This window comes from Microcebus murinus, chromosome 2, assembly GCF_040939455.1.
Source record: "Microcebus murinus isolate Inina chromosome 2, M.murinus_Inina_mat1.0, whole genome shotgun sequence".
Lineage (NCBI taxonomy): Eukaryota > Metazoa > Chordata > Mammalia > Primates > Cheirogaleidae > Microcebus > Microcebus murinus.
The window spans coordinates 114,485,857-114,502,585 of NC_134105.1; the positions used below are offsets into that span (position 1 = coordinate 114,485,857).

Sequence of the window (16,729 nt, forward strand, 5' to 3'; positions counted from 1 at the left end):
CACTCATGCTTTGGAGAGGGCACTGCCAGACCTCAGGAAGGTCAGGAATCCTGGAGATTTCAGGGGTAGCCTCTCTCACCTTGAATCCAGTACCTCACTCTCTCAAGAACTCGGTTTCTCAGTCCTGCTTCTGCAAGCCCGTCCACTCGGCTCTGCCCAGCTTGTTGTCTGCGCAGCTGTCACGCATAGAGCCTGAAATGCCCCACACCAGCCCCACACCAGGTTAGCACCAGCACTGCAGCTCACTGCCAGCTTCCCCCCTCGCCTCTTGAGACACATTCTTGACAGAATTAGGTCAGGCTCTCTTATTTTCAATACGAGAGCAGCCATCCAGGTCACACGGCCTGTATGTAACTTAGCTGACCTTGAAACCAGGCCTAGTGCCAGCCCTAATATGAGGCTCACTCACTTTCACTAACAGATGAGTTAGACTTCAGTTTTAAAATCCCAGTGAGTAGCAGAATTTTTCCGAGGACAAGTTAGTTGCAAATCAAATGCCTCCTCTGCTTAGTTGCCTGTGAATTGTTACACGTGCCTGGCAGTGGTAGGCATTGCTCCTGTTGGAATTCCAAATTTTCAAGTGCTTTTAACAGTCATGGTCTTAGATTTCTATTTTGAAAAAAAAAATCTTTATTAACTATTAATTGGTATGCTTAATGCGTTGGGGCCTTATACATAGCCACTGTAGTTAGTGGAAGTACTGCTGGGGACAGGGCCACCTTTCATGAGAGAAACTAACCCAAAAGAGCTCTGTTGTCCTCTGCCTTTACCCCAGACCCTATGGACTGATGCATTTTGCGCAGTGGCATGAGCTGCCTGGGTGACCCGGGACACCCTCTGCTCATGGGTGCCTCTTGCTGCTGGTTCTCCTGCACTCCTCAAGCTGGGCGCCCTTCTCGAGGCCTCCCCGCTGCTGTTGTAAGGCCGGGGAGCCCAGCACATCCTGTCCCCCAGCCCTGCTCTCGCTATCCGAGGCAAAGCCACCCAGCCTGGCTGCCGCGCTCACCTGGCACGGCGTGTGGCCACCCCAGGCAGCATGCTGGGCGCTCGGTGCACCTGCGCCCTCCGTCCTGTTCTCCCCCAGAATCCAGCAGCTCTGCAGCGCCCTCCTCCTAGGGCGACCTGCTGATTTCCTAAACTGTCAGCACAGGCTTGACCGCTGTGAAAAATAAAGCTTAAAGCAGCGTTTTTTTTTCCACTGAAGCCTTTATTATGCAAAATAGTAAGGCAAGCCAGTTTAAATTAAAACCAGGTAGAGCAGAGAGGGTTTTCCTTCCGTGGTCATGTGCCCTTTAATTACACAGCCAGGTTCTGGTTGCGCGGACTGAGGTTTTTCCCGCCGAGCCCGAGTCCCCTGGGATCCCGACAGGTCCCGGGTGCCGGCTCTTCCCTCGCGATGACGGGTTTCTCATTCGCTCCCGGCACGCGGAGGTGAGCCAGGAGCCGGGGAGGAACGCGGCCGTGCTCCCTTCCTTCTGCTCCCCCGCGCGCTGTCCATCCTGTGTAATGACGCTGTTCTTCGCACCACTTTGTGCACAGCTCGGGCTCCGTGTTGTCACCGTCCGGTCCCGCGGCGCCCGGCACACGCGTGTGCATGCGGAGTGTAGGCCTGAGGGAGGGCGGCCCCGCTGACCCTCCCTGCCTCTCCCTGCCCCTACCTTCCCCACGCCGCCCCCCGGCACACTGCCCAGGCCCCCACCCCGGTGCCCAGCCCTTCCCCAGGCAGGCGCGACACAGCCCCGTTACAAGTGGCCTTGAAGGGAGGGGAAAGCAGACAACAGAAACCAAATTTACAGCAGGAGCAAAGCCACTCAAACACTGGCGGAACGATACAGACACGGGGACGAGTGCCGGCGCCTGGGGCTCTGCCGGGGACTTTACAAAACGCAGACTCCGCACCGCCGCCGCGAGAGGGGGCGCGCGGGGCCGCGGGGGGAGGGCTCTGCCCCTGGTCACCAGCAAACCAGAAGGCCCCAGACCAGGGCTGTCACCGGGGGGCACACTCCCCTAAACAGTCCAGGGACGAGGTTCGGGGTGTGACGGCTTAGAATCAGATATGACCAAGGCATCCTAGTCACAGACAGGAATACTTGGGTGGCCGAGAAATGCGGGAGAAGTGGGCTGTACATGCTCTATCCTGTGTCTCACGGTCTGGGCGTCCGCAGGGCTGGCCTGTTAGCGAGGGGGCAGGGCCTGCATGTGGAGGGCGTCATAGGTGTCCTTGGTGGCCGTGCTGAGCCCCTGTGGACAAAGATCAGAAGAGTGGGTCAGGAGGCTGCCGGGCAGGGGCCAACCCAGCGCCCAGCAGGTGTGACTCCCGCCCGGCCCAGGAAGAACCGCCTCACCCCGCCGGGGGGCCCAGGGTAAGAGGGCTGCAGGAGACATGGGGCTGCCAGGAGTGGCCTTGTGACAACTCCTTTCCAGCTAAATTCTCGCCCCTCTCCCCAGCTTCCCCAGTGCCCTGCCCTCCAGCGCGTGGGCCCCGCCAACTTCCTGTGGGACCAGAGAGGAAGGAGGGTCTCCCACCTGAATACGGAGCTGGAATCAGGGGGAGGGCCAGGCCCGGCCCAGAGAATCTGCTGTCCCTGGTACCTAGGCCTACACGAGGCCTGGACTTGGCACAGGTAGCGAGCGGGGGCTCCTTGGCCTCAGCCCTCCTCTGCGCACCTCCTCCCCGGGCCCAGCTAATCCAGTATGTTCTTTGTCAGGGCACAGGCAGGCAAGGCTGGTCCCAGCCTCAATGGAACGCCTCTCCCCCTGGTCCAGGGGCCAGGAAGGGCATGACTCAACAGCAGCCACGCACGGGCACGTTTCTGGGGCCCTTCTGGCACCACTCTGAACTCAGCCAAGCTCGGCATCCTGGAGTCAGAAGAGCGGGCTGTGAGCAGCTGGGGGAGCCAGGCGGGGAGAGAGGGCCGCTGGGGACCATGCTTTACAGAAGTAGGTTGACTCTGCTTACTTTGCATAATCATTTGCACTGATTTGCATAAACCAGACACCTGACTACAATAACATTTTCTTTCTGAAGTTGTCTTTTTTCTTCAATCTTCCCACCCACCCTCTCATCTTACTAAGGATACAGGCAGTGCCGGGTTTCTGCAAGGGCAGGGGCAGTGGGCCAGGAGGCAGGAATCACTTGTGTGCGTCCTTTGCCTGCAGGTGCACCTTCGGGGAGACTGTGCACCCCTGCGCAGAGGGCATGGTGGCTGCCACCCCGCCACACACATCCCCCCACCCCCGGCTGGAGCCAGGCAGTGTGCTGGAATGGCCGAGTCCCAGCCCTGCTCTGGGGATTTACTGGTCGAGGGGTCACCACCGGCCTGAGTGGGTGCCCTGCGCTTCCCCTGCCCAGCTGTTGGCCAGAGCAGGTGCCACCGCAAACAAAAAGGGGAAGCCTTGATCTTGCCCCTGTCAGACGCCCCCCCCCCCCACGCCACCACCAGAAGGAGCACAGCCGCTCGTACCTGGTACAGGACGTCGTGCCCCTTGCCTCTTCGCCGCTGGTTCTTCAGGAGTGAAAGAGAACAGGATTACAAAGGCAGGCAGGCAGTCAGCAGTGGCGTTTCTGCCTGAGGGTCCCCAGAAAGCCAGAGGTGTCTCCCAGCAGCACCCTGCCCCCGGAGGGAAGGGTCCTCAGGCCCGTCAGACCTTCCCCTCTGCGAGGGCTGGCTCTGACGCCCGGCTGTGCTCTGCCCCGTTCAGATCCTCACAAACGTCAAATGCCTGGGATCTGGCCGCCCGGGGTCTGGCTGCCTTGTTTCACTGCTTGGAATAAATGTGCTTCCCTGCAGCTCTTCCCGTCCCTGGCTAGTCACCCACGCTCACCGGGACTGGCAATGCCATCAGGAGCAGTTAGGAGCTCTGACACTGAGTCGGTTCAAATCCTGGCTCCCCTGCTGTGTAACCTTGCTGTGTAACCTTGGGTTGTAAGTTACTTAACTTCCTTTTGCCTTAAAGGGCATGTGTTTCTCATCCGGTTGTTGTGGGAATTAAATAAAACCACACAGGGCCCCTGCTTAGAAGGGTTCGATGTTTCGCTCTCGCTATATTGAAATCCTTAATCATTTGTGAACAAGGGGCCCCACGTTTCATTTTGCACAGCTTGGGCAATCAGAGAATCTAGATTTGGTTTTCAATCCTGAAAGAGGCTCCGCCCTTCCTTAGTTTCTTAGGCGCTGTCCACCCAGGTGAGAGCTGGGATCACCTCCGCCTCTGTAGGCCGCCGCACTGGCGTCTGCAGGTGGGATGAAGGGGGGGGGGAGCAGGGCTGCAGCGGGGTGTCGGAAGACCATGAGGGACCCCCTTGGGAATGAAGGAAGAGCCACACTTACCTCGCCTTTTACCCTAATCTCGCTGTAGGCCTCTGCCATCTTGTCTTTCTGCAGCGCCTGGGGAAGGAGAGGGCGTGAGACGCTGATTTTACTACCGAATGCAGCAGACCGTGGGGCCCGCAAGAGGGAGCCTCTGGATCCCCAAGTTGGCAGGAAGCTCCCACAATCAAGACTCCAAACCTAATTCACGCAAACTTCCCTGCCCACACCAGCTCTAGCCCACCCTCCTCGTCCTTAGCCCCTTGGAATCTCCTCTAAGCTGCCGGCCCTCTGTCCCGAGCTAAGAAGCTCAGGTAAGGCTCAAAAAGACTGGATGGGGCGTCCTAGACAAAGACTCAGGTACTGGACAACACGAGGGCTCACCTGGGGCCCCCAGAGTCATTTATTTGAGCAGGTTGTCCCTTCACACACCAACACCAGGGCCTGGACGCAGCCCCCCTCTGCCCAGGAGGGTCGGGGGTGGCTCCCTTTAAAGCAGGCCACCACCTGCAGGGGCTCCCTCGTGGCAGACCCAGATCAAAAGCCACGGTCAAGTTCACGCCCACGATGGTGAGGTTGACCTTCCAATCAGAGGAGACACTCAGAACCTCAGCACTTGGGACCAGGGGGCCCTCCGAGGGGCCTGCCAGCTTGACCTCGCTGTGTCCCCTGCACCCCAGGCTGACCAACCTGGGAACGCCGGCAGCAGGCTTAGGGGGAAGGGAAGGAATGGGGGAAACTTGTCACTTTTCAGCTAAGGGGCCGTTCTAGAAGCAGGTGCTACTTTGCAGGCAGCAAACAGGTGAGACATTGCTTGACCCAGGGAAGGGAGGGGCTGGACAAAGATGGCGGAGTATGGAGAAACGCCATCATCCAGAGCCCTCCTCAGCCCTTCCCTCCCACTTCCCAAAGTCAAATGCGAAAGCTCCCCTACTCACATTGTACAGGCCTTCCTGCGGAGTCCTCTTCCTCTGCTAGGAAAGACAAAGGGGAAGCAATTAAGGGCGAAAAAAGGTGAACCCAGGCCGGGAGAGTGCAGTGAACCCCACCCTGCCCCCATCCTCACCCCAGGCCTGCCCCTGCCTCCCTCCTGCCTGTGCGCCCAGCCTGAGCAGGCCACCATCGGGCCGCAGCACTCCATGGCCCACACCTGGTTCCATGCACAGGGCTCAGCACTCCATGGCCCACACCTGGTTACATGCACAGGGCTCAGAGGGCCTGGACGGGGGCTAATGGACACGTGTGACCAGAAACATTGAGGGCCGCTGGCAGCATCAGACAGTACTGCCCTTAAACTGAGGCAGCCCCAGCCTTTGTCCTGAGCCCTGTTCTTTTTTTTTTTTTTTTTTTTTTTTTTTTGAGACAGAGTCTCACTTTGTTGCCCAGGCTAGAGTGAGTGCCATGGCGTCAGCCTAGCTCACAGCAACCTCAATCTCCTGGGCTCAAGCAATCCTGCTGCCTCAGCCTCCCGAGTAGCTGGGACTACAGGCATGTGCCACCATGCCCGGCTAATTTTTTTCTATATATATTAGTTGGCCAATTAATTTATTTCTATTTATAGTGAAGACGGGGTCTTGCTCTTGCTCAGGATGGTTTCAAACTCCTGACCTCGAGCAATCCGCCCACCTCGGCCTCCCAGAGGGCTAGGATTACAGGCGTGAGCCACCGCGCCCGGCCCTGAGCCCTGTTCTTAAGAGGACCCTAACAAACCAAGTTCAATGACACTTTAAAAGGATCATTTACCATGATCAAGTGAGATTTATCTCTGGGTGCAAGGATGGTTTCGCATACACAAATCAATAAATGTGATATATCACATTAACACAATGAATGACAAAAATCATATTATCATTTCGCTAGATGCAGAAAAAGCACTTGACAAAATTCAACATCCTTTCATGATAAAAACTCTCCATACATTAGGTATAGAAGGAATGTATTTATTTATTTATTTATTTTTTTAGTCAGAGTCTCACTCTGTTGCCTGAGCTAGAGTACTGTGGCATCAGCCTAGCTCACAGTAACCTCAAACTCCTGGGCTCAAGCGATCCTCCTGCCTCAGCCTCCCGAGTAGCTGGGACTACAGGCATGCGCCACCATGCCTGGCTAATTTTTTCTATATATTTTTAGTTGAACAATTAATTTCTTTTTATTTTTAATAGAGACGGGGTCTCACTCTTGCTCAGGCTGGTCTCGAACTCCTGAGCTCAAAGGATGCTCCCATCTCAGCCTCCCAGAGTGCTAGGATTACAGGCGTGAGCCACTGCGCCCAGCCTAGAAGGAATGTATCGTTACTTCAACACAATAAAGGTCATAGATGACAAAACCACAGCTAATATACTCAACAGGGAACAGTTAAAAGCTTTTCTTCTAAAATCTAAAACAAGACAAGGATGCCCACTCTCCCCAATTCTGTTTAATATTGTACTGGAGGTCTTAGCCAGATCAATTAGGCAGAAGAAGGAAAGAAAGGTATCCAAATCAGAAAGAAAGAAGTTAAACTGTCCCTGTTTGCAGATGACATGATCTTATACATGGATATCCCTGAAAATTCCATAAAAAAAAAAAAACTTTCAGAACTGATAAAGGAATTCAATATAGTTGCAGTATGCAAAATCACACAAAAATCAGTAGCATTTTTCTACAACAAACTTTCTCAAAAAAACCAAGAAAACAATCTCATAAGAGCTACAAAAATAAATAAATAAATAAAATACTTAGGAATAAATTTAGCCAAAGAGATAAAAGACCTGTATACCAAAAACTATATAATGAAAGAAATTGAAGATGACACAAATAAATGGAAAGATATCCCATGTTCATGAATTAGAAGAATTAATATTGTTAAAATGTCCATACTACCCAAAGTAATCTATAGATTCAATGCAATCCCCATCAAAATTCCAAGGTCATTTCTCATAGATATAGAAAAAATGCTCAAATTCATATGGACCTTTCCAAAAAAAAAATAGGCAAGGCAATCATGAGTAAAAAGAACAAAGCTGGAGGCATCACACTACCTGATTTCAAACTATACTACAAAGTAATAGTAATTCAAACAGAATGGTAAAAGCATAAAAATAGACAAATTGACCAATGGAATAGAATAGAGAGGAAAAGATTTCCTTACCTACAGTCAGTTTATCTTTGACAAAGGTACCAAGAATATGCAATGGGAAATGGACAGTCTTCAATAAATAGTGTTGAGACAACTGGATATACATATGCAAGAGAATGAAATTGGACGCTTATCTCATACCATATATAAAAATCAGCTCAAAATTGATTATAAAGATTTAAACATAAGTTTTTTGTTTGTTTTTGTTTTTGAGACAGGATCTCGCTCTGTTTCCCTGACTGGAGTACAATGACATCATCATAGCTCACTGCAACCTCAAACTCCTGGGCTCAAGCGATCCTCCTGCCTAGCCTCCCAAGTAGCTGGGACTACAGGTGTGTGCCACCACACCCGCCCACTAAACATCAGTCTTGAAGCTGTAAAACTACTATAGGAAAACACAGGGGGAAAGAGCCCCAGAGCCCATACCCTGACCATGCTCTGCAGGGGTCCCCAGGACCCAGAACTCCCTGCCCAGTGGTCTTGGGCCCCTTCTGCACCGGGTCTGTTCTCCTTGGGCAGATGGTGCCACCAGCGTGCATCTCAGGGTGGCCAAGGAGCACTTTTAGGGAAGGTGGGTGGAGCTGAGACGTGAGGAGGGGTCCATTTTCAGGCATGAAAGCCCTCAAGATCCTGAATGGAACCAAGGAGGTAGGAAGAGAGGACTGCAGCCCGAGGGTCTCCACCTGTCCTCTTGCCCCAGCCCCACAGGTTAGGGTGGAGTGTGGTTGCAGAGTGTGCAGGTACTGAGACGATCCCCCCACCCCACCCCTACACACGCAACACACAGAGGCAGGGGGTGGGGTGCATTCCCTACCTGCTTCCCTCCCATTTCAGGGTCCTGGCCCCGTCTCTTATCCAAAATGTCGTACTCCTCTCTTCGTCCTAGATTGAGCTCCTAAAAAAGACAGGACAATGTCAGGCACAGGAAAGGAACCTCAAGAGGATGGGCCCAGCTGGACAGGGGAGTTTGGTGTCTCTGGTTTCTCTCTCCCTGGTGGCTCTCACAAAAGGGGCAGGGACTGAGGAGGGGGTGGTGACCGGTCCACCCGGATACCATCATCTCAGAGGGCGTCTCAAAGAACACCGGTCACCGTAACGGTGGATCACCATAACGGTGGATGGGATCTCGAGGTGCTTTTCTTACTGTAAGCGGGTCAGTCTAATGGGAGAAGTAACGACAGAGCAAATAAAGCAGCTGAGGCTCAGAGAGGGTCATGGATTCGGCCACAGCCTCATCGTTGCACAGGGGTGATTCTGAGACATTCCTTCCCCGCCCTCCAGCCCTCGGCACATTGCTGGTGGCCGGGGGGCCCATTAGTGGCAGGTGGTGCAGGGAAGCACGAGGGATCCTCGGGGCACCCCCACCAGGCAGGTACAATCACTATTTGTGCGGGTTAGAGAACTGAGCTGAAACAAGTTGCCGCCAGGTCGAGGGCTGATAGGTGAGGCGCAGACCCACGACGGGGACTCCGGCCGGCGTGCTCCCCGCGTCCCGGGAGAGGACCGTCCCCGCCTCCCGCGCGCGCGGGTCTCGGGAAAGGCTGACTTACGTTGTAGAGCTGGTTCTGGCCCTGCAGGTGCTCGGGGACGGCCGCGCTCCTGCCGAACTGGAACACACGGGAGCACAGCGTTACTGCCCCGCGCGCGGGACAGCCCCGCTCCCGGCCTCGACAGCAATCAGCTCCCGCTCCACCCGCAAGGGCCGAGCCCTCGCAGCGGCCAGGGGCGTGGCAGCCCCTTTTCTGAGCGCAACTGTCTTTTCTCTGGCCCCCCTGGACAGGCGCATCCACAAGGCGGGCCCCGGGCCGGCGGGAGCTGACTGTCCGGGCAAGCGCCCTTGCGCGTGCGCAGAGGCGCAGGGCTCGCGGCCGCGCGCGCGCTCCCAGGAGCCCGGGGACTCTCCAGGACGGCAGCTGCACGAGGTCCTGCCTCCTATCTTGACCCCGGGGGCAGGGTACTTTCTGTGCACCGCTCGCCCCGCCCTCTGCTGTGGCCCGGCGACACCCGGGCCCGGGAGACTCGCGCGCTTCGTGCCCTGAGCATCGGCTCGAAGGTTACACATCCCCGCTGTGTTCAGTCCACGCCGCCTCAGCAGAGAGAAGCTGCAAGGTCTTACAGAGTCAGAGTATTGGAAACAACCTTAGCAATCATGTAGGCAGCGTTTTTAAACTTTAAAAAGTCAGTAAGATTCTGTTTTTAAAATAAAATCTTATGCCGAAGTTTAAAATTCAATAGAGAAATGGGCTGGGGGTCGCTCAAGGAAGACAGGAACTGGAACCTCCCCCTAAGCCCTCCCACACCCTCGGTCCACACCATGCCCAGCCCCTCCAAGAAATGCGGGGTCTGCAAGCCACCGGTGAAAACCGGTGCTCTGGGCTGACTCTCCCATTTACAGGTGGGGAAACTGAGGTTTCAAGAGAAAGGCCCACGTGAGCAGTTGAACAGCAGGACCTGGGAAAAGGCCACAGGTCCCCCACTTCCCTGCTCTTAATTGCCTGCATGTAAGCCCCTTTCTTGCCAGCAGTATCCTGGGCCACTCTGATGGGATGGCTCGTCTTTGTGCGTCTCCTCACCGAGACTCCCCGCACCCGGCCTCCCTCTCACGGACCGTGAGGCTCAGCCACGCAGGCACCCCCATCGCCTCCTCAGCCTGCCCGATACTTGGCCAGTCCCTGCTTTGCCCCTGAATACTAAGCCCCAGGTACCACCCCAGCCTGCAACTTTCTGAGACCAAGGCCGCTCTGAGCTTCCTCCTCCCAGAGCCCTGGGGCACCCACCTTTGCTCTCAGGAACAGAGCAGTGATAACCACGCCGTAGATGAAGAGGATTCCGTCCAGCAGGTAGCAGAGTTTGGGATCCAGCAGGCCGAAGCTCTGTGCCTCTGCACGAAGAGACAAAGCTGGTCAGCCAGGCCCAGGGTGACAAGAACATGTCCCCACCACCCCAAGATGGCCAAAGGAATCATGACAATGAGGCTAGACCCAATCCCTATACTTCAGCCTGATCACAACCTTCCTCCCTCCCACCTCGACTAGCTCCTAGAAAAACCTAGCCTGTCCCAAGGCAGACATGGCACCTGGTGGGGTCGCAGAGCCTAGAGGAGATGGGCAGGTGAAGCTGTCCCCTAACCTCTGTGCACAGGGCCCCTGTGCTCCAGGGGCATGGGAGCCCCGCTGCGTGTGAGCCCCTGTGTGAACCGGGAACTCTGGAAGCCTCGGGCAGATGCCCAGGTCTGGATGAATGGCACCACCTGCACTAGGGTGTGCAGCTCCTAAGGCCCTCCCACAGGGAGAGAACAGGGCCCTGGGGGGCTGGCAAGGGCGGGGCTCAGAGACGTGGCGGTACCATCTAACTAGTAATTAGGACAGTGAGAATTTGGGTTAACTTTCCCCCCAGACTCTCTGCTTCCTCAGCGCCGGGCACTGTCCTACACCGGGCAGTGGGGTCTGGTGCTTGGCTTCCCTCCCCAGCACCAAAGGGTCTCTGGGCAAGGCACAGAGGTGATCCCATCCCCTCCTGGGCCTGGCATCTCCCTGCCCACCAGTCCTTGCTTGGTGGCCTCAGTCTCATCTGGCTCCTCTCCCAGACAGTTAGCACGGAGCTTTTGCATGCATTGTTCCCTCCCTTTTCTCTCCCTGCAGCCCTGCCCTCTGTTAAAATTGAATGCATCCTACAAAATGCAGCTCGGAGTTCCCCCCTGTTTATTCTCTCCCACCCCAAATTTCCAGGGGGCTCCTAACCCCTACGGCCATTTTAACCTTTGTCAAACTGTAGTTAACGCACATTTAGTTGGCCCAGGCCTTGGCATTGGGGTAAAATGGGTTGGGGAACCGGGTACAGCAAATATTCCGGTTAAATAAAAGCATTTTTATTCGAAAGATCACTGCACTGTGAGCGAGGAGGTGCAGATTTTAGTCTTGACTGTATTTCCTACTAGGGAGGTGTGCAGCAACTCAATCTGTAAAACAGGGGTTTAATATCAATCTTGCTCCTCCCCTGCCTGGCCACCAGGAGAGCAGAGGCTCCAAGGCAGCTCGGCCAGCGTCGGTGTCTCCCGGGGCCAGGGCGCCCCCTGGTGGCCGCCTGCGGGCCTGTGCCAGGGCAGAGGAGTGGACGTTGTATGGCTTGAGTGCTGTCATAGGCTTGCCAGCTGTGTGACTTGACGCAAGTTATTTACCCTCTTTCAGCTGCCTTTTCTGTTAAACATTGAAAACCGTTGCCTTTCATCAGTGTTTGCTCTGTGCCAGACACTGCCTGAAGTGTAATCACTGTCAGATCCTCCTACTGGCAACACAGGGAAACTGAGGCACCGGGGACTTCAGGTTGAGAGCACACAGAAAGCACGAGGCAGCCCAGGACTGAGCCCCGGAGGTGTCTCCAACCCTTGTCCCTCCTCCCAGTCCCGCCCTGTCTACCCTTCCGTGTGAGCCGAGCCTTTCCCTTGGATGCCCCCACAAGCTACGGAAACAGGTGATTCAAGGCTGCCCCTGCGTCCCCACCCACACCACCCTGAGTCCCTCTGTCCCCAAGCCTTGGACTCCAACCCCAATTCAGGAACTCTCCTGGCCCCAGGCAGCTGATCTCTCCGCAAACTTCCCGCAGACCCTGCTCAGAGACCACCGGTGACCCGGCCACTGGAGGAGAGTCCAAACTGCCGTCCACCCGTGTCAGGGCTCTGCCTTGCCAGCCCCGGCCTGAAAAAGGGCCACACCTTTCTGCCACCCTGTCCCCCTTGGTCCTGTCTTTTACACTCCATTCTTCCTTGAACACACCTCCCTCTCTGCTGTTTTGAGCTGGTTCCTCTTCCAGGACCCCCTTGCTAGCTGCACCCTCCCCTCCACACCTGGGCCCTAGGGAAAACTCAGCCAGGTGATGTGGGTGCCAGAGCCTGCATCCCACCAAGCACCCTCCAAACATAACTCAGCAGGACGCTGAGTGGCCCCTGCATCTAGGCCACCAGCACTCAAGACCAGTGGCTGCCTCTTCTGCACGTTTGCCTCTTCTCCACCCCGGATGTCAGAGTGAGGGGCGCGCCAAGGACAATCATTTGATGCCATGGGGCTTTTCGGGGCTGAGTTCCAGCAATGAGGCAGAGGTGGCCAGTGAGGGAGGTGTGCCTGCCCTCCGGCCCTGAAGCAGGGCTGCAAGTCCCCGATGACCCAAGGTAGGGTCTCAAGGCCTCTGGGAGACAAGCCAGCCCCCCTTGTAGGCCACCAAAGCTGGGGTGATTTTTCCTTTTAGGACTGGAGAGGAAATGGCAGTGGCGATTTACGGGGCTGGTTGAGACTCAGGAAAAAAAAAAAAGCCGGGAGAAAATCACTCAGCTGCCTGTCGCAGAAAATGAGAACAGAAAAATTACTGGGCAGTAAATTTAGCACAAATAAGAAGAAATATTTCTTCGTGTTGTGCAGAGTCAGCGTGGTGGGGGGCAGGGGAATCGGGCGCCTCCCTGGAGATAAGCAGTAGGGACAGGTTTTCTTTCTTTTTTAAGAGCAGCATGAGTTTATGACCAATGACAAGAGTGTGTGTGTGGCTGGGCAGAGGAGAACATACGAGGAAGCCCAGCGCACTCCCCGGGCAGGACCTTGCCTCCCCTCAGTCCTGCGTTGGGAGGGATGGGCCTGAGGAAGGCCCAGAAAGTTCCATGCCGCAGCGCAGGACCCGATTCAATGACATAACTGATTGAATATTCACTGGGCATCTGCTCTGTGCCAGGGGCTGTTGGAATAGAAAGAGCCCAGGATTGGTGCAGATGGGTTTAGTACTTCCCCTGCCACTTACTAGCTGTGTGGTCTTGGACAAGTCAACTCCCCTCTCTGGGCCTTAGTTCCTTCATCTCTATGAGATGAAGAGGAGGGTAATCCTATGCACCTTAGGGTTGTGGTGAGAATCAAATGAGATCATGCACTGGTGGGTGTTTTTGTAAATGACAGGGCTTCTATTTCTTCTATAAAGACGACGGTGTCTAATGTTTGGGTAGGGTCTTCTGAGTCCCTGCCCTCACGGGCTTAAGGTCACACACAGGGTACAGGGGCTTCCCTGGAGCAGCAGACAGTTTTACAGAATTAAAGATGATTAACTCTTATGGGGTGAGGATTAGATAAGATAATTTTTGTAGGGTGAAGAACCCCATAAGGATATGTGCTCCATTATGTTAGCTACTGTGACCGATTTTTACTTTAAGCAACGTGCACATAAGCTGGCGCCTTCCTGCCCTGTAGCAGGACACCCGGAATGGACCACAGGTGACACCCAGAGCAGGCTCTGGGGGCAGCCAGAGCTGATCACAAGGTATCTAGCCATGTGGTTCGTTGCATCTAAAAATGTTATGAGTCTAGTTAGTGACAGAGAGCCTAGATATCTCTACACAGCCTTTCGCCATCTGCATAAAAGCCGAGTGTGGGAAGTTTCACGGCACTGACCAGTAAAGAGGAAGATTCTGAGGCCCCGGCAGGCAGCCTGGAGGAGTCACCCATCCTTATACAATCTGATTTCTCCCAGTGACATTTATTTGCATTGTATTGTCTGTCTCTGAGCCAGATTGTCAACTTCTGTGAATAGGATTATTAGGTCTTAATCAACCTGGTTCTTCCACAGCCCGAAGCTGCAAACACAGCGGTGCCCATCTGCGCCTCCAGCCAGCCTCACCCCCAGCAAATCCTGCTGAGGAGCTGGCGGCCGCTGGACGCCCTCACATCCGACTAGTAAGGGTGCGTCTTCTTTGAACCCCAGTTTGTACTTTTGAAATCCCTGTGCCTGATCAGGTTTGATTTCCATGAGAGGTAAGTAGGGGGCTTTTATTGGACCCAATACATAGGTTGATAAACTGAGACTGGAGGAAGCAACTCCACCAAAGGACACCTGCAGGTTAGACACAAAACTGGTTGGGGTTACTGGGTCTCCTGACTCCAGGCACTTTCCTTAGCCCTCTGCCTTAGGTGACCTGACCTGTGGGCACAGGACCCAGAGTTCTCACCCACCTCTGAGCTCACAGCCCCTTGCTGTCTGCCTGCCTTTGACACTGGGTCCCAGCAGCTTGGGACTGTTTCACATCCTGGAGTTCCCCCCACCAACGGGCTCTGTGAAGCGCAGAGGGTGCCTTTTGGTTTCGCTTACTCGTTTCCCCTCCTCACCTCGCACATCACAGGCCGCTTGAGAAGAGGAAAGAACATAGACCTCGAGTCAGAAAGACTCGAAGATTCAAATTTGGAACCTGCCTCTTACCGGCCTAGTGTTCTGAGACAGCTTCAGTCCCGCACCTGCAAAAAGGGGTTTAATAAGAGCGACTTCCCAGGGGGGCGGTGCACGGCGGGCGCAATGAAGTGTGAGGGGAGGTGGCCGGCACAGCGGCCGTGCTGAGCCGCTCAAGCAGCAGCAGGAGTGGACAGGTCCTCCCGCCTCTTCTTGCCAGGGCTGGGGACAGAACCTGGCCAGGTCCCCCAGCTCAGGAAGCGGGTACCCAGCCTTCAGGGCTGTGTGAGGATAAAATCAGATTAGGACATGTAGAGAGTGCCCGGCACACAGTAGGTGGGAGCTCAGTGGTGTGTGGACAGTCCAGACTCCTCACTCCACAAGGTGATAATGACGTGACTTCCATCTGCAGTCAGCCTACAGTTGAGAGAACTCTCCGCCCTTTCCTCATCTGCTCTAACCCTCAGAACAACCTAGTATGCTAAGGGCAGAAATGTTATCAACTTTGCAGACAAGGAAATTGAGGCTCCAATAGATCGCACAGCTAGAAATTTCCTGAGTGCGTCTGATGCGAAGCCCCTGCTCTCTCTGCGCTATCCCAGTGCCTCCGGGAGTCCCCTCATCCAGAGCTGCCCACCTTTTGCAGGAATTTCTTCTCTAGTAGGTAACTTTGGCCTCTGCTCGAATACCTCGGGTAACAGGGGGCTCGCCACCCACAAATCACGGGTGGAGAGCCCTAATTTTCAGTCTTTAAAAAATAATTTTGATGCTACTTCTGCCTTCAGAAGCACAAACTGCACGAATCCTCCAATTTCTACAGGGTAGCCTTCCAATCCCCCGTCCAGCTTGTCTCCACTTTAATAGGAAGCACTGTAGCACCGCAGGTAAGAACAAACCCTGTGAAGGCACCAACCCGAGTCCAAGTCTTGATCGGTTACTGTGTGATCCTGGCGTCATTGTAGCTACCTCCCAGGGTGTGAGACACTTCACTGGGATGGGTTTGGTACCTGGTGCTCAGTTTGTAGGAGCAAATGGAATCAACATTAATCACAGTAGCCCACGATCCAGGTGGGAGTGGGCAGCTTCCAAGTCCCCTGACTGTCCTCCCTTTGCATCTCCAACCTTGAGCCCAGGGTCCTGCCCCCAGGCTCAGATACAACTGGCGATGACACTGCAGGCTAAGAATTTAGAAAACAGGAAGTCACGTGTCCTCAAGAAGACAGTGCCAGCAGCTATGGGGGGCCTGTGTCAGGCAGGATGCTGGGCGTGATGCCAACCCATTGTCCACAGCCCCAGGGGCACCAGACCTCCCCCTCAGGGGGCTGCTCCCTTTCGTTGAGCAACTAACTTTCACTGCAGCAGGAAAGACACAGGCTAGACACACAGAGTAATAGTTATAGCCACTAGTTGAAGATTTATTCTGGGCCAGGAACCACATGTGAGTTTTTCCATTCACTCTTCACCGTGACTCTGACTTCACAGCTGGGGAAACTGAGGCACAGAGAGGTTACTAACATGCCTAAGCTCTAGAGCCAGGGTCGAACCCAGGCATGTCTGGATCCATTGTCCAGGTCTTAACCACCACTTGGTACTGCCCTTGGACGACTTGCTGGTCCTCAGGGCTGGGGGAGGAGTCCGCGCAGGGCTGTGAACTCCTTCCTTCTCTGAGGCTGGAACCTTTACAGCAGGTGATATCCGGACTCTACACTTGGCCTTCTTTCTTTGAGGGACAGGGAGCTGAAAAGCGTGGGGGGTTGACAGATAGAAATGGCCTGCTACCAAATGTGAGGGCAGGACCCACGCTGGCCAGTGCCCATAGCAGATGACCTATCTGGAGACACCCTGATCACGTTGACCTGCAGAGCAGCTCTACCTCATTCACTGGCAGCATGTAATGTCTTGCTACTCACTTTCACTTGCCAGAGCCTCCCCAACCCCCTCCTCAGTGCTGGATTTCAAACATTCATGTTTTGTTTGGTCACAATTACCTACAAATCATATATTCCCACAGACAAGAGTTCCAAAAGAAGAGGGAAGAAAGGGACTGTGATTTCTAAGGAGTAGCAAGGTCATGGACAAATGTTTCTCTTCTTGTATTATATTTTTA

At 54.6% G+C, this 16,729-nt stretch overlaps 1 protein-coding gene across 3 annotated transcripts in view; it reads right to left on the reverse strand.

Moving 5' to 3' along the window:
* Positions 1–1,186: 1,186 nt before the first annotated feature.
* CD247 (CD247 molecule) overlaps positions 1,187–16,729 on the reverse strand; it is a 77,164-nt gene continuing 61,621 nt past the window's right edge. Inside the window, exons 2-9 of one of the 3 annotated variants that reach the window (XM_076000359.1) lie at positions 10,209–10,312; positions 8,982–9,038; positions 8,246–8,326; positions 5,249–5,284; positions 4,332–4,388; positions 3,465–3,506; positions 2,156–2,241; positions 1,187–1,596 (exon numbers count right to left, since the gene is read on the reverse strand). In XM_076000359.1, the coding sequence (XP_075856474.1) occupies positions 2,176–2,241; positions 3,465–3,506; positions 4,332–4,388; positions 5,249–5,284; positions 8,246–8,326; positions 8,982–9,038; positions 10,209–10,312 (443 nt within the window). In that variant the 3' untranslated portion in view covers positions 1,187–1,596; positions 2,156–2,175. Of the gene's footprint in view, positions 2,242–3,464; positions 3,507–4,331; positions 4,389–5,248; positions 5,285–8,245; positions 8,327–8,981; positions 9,039–10,208; positions 10,313–16,729 lie in introns of all 3 variants that reach the window. The other 2 variants (XM_012783865.3, XM_012783864.3) reach the window with 2 other exon arrangements.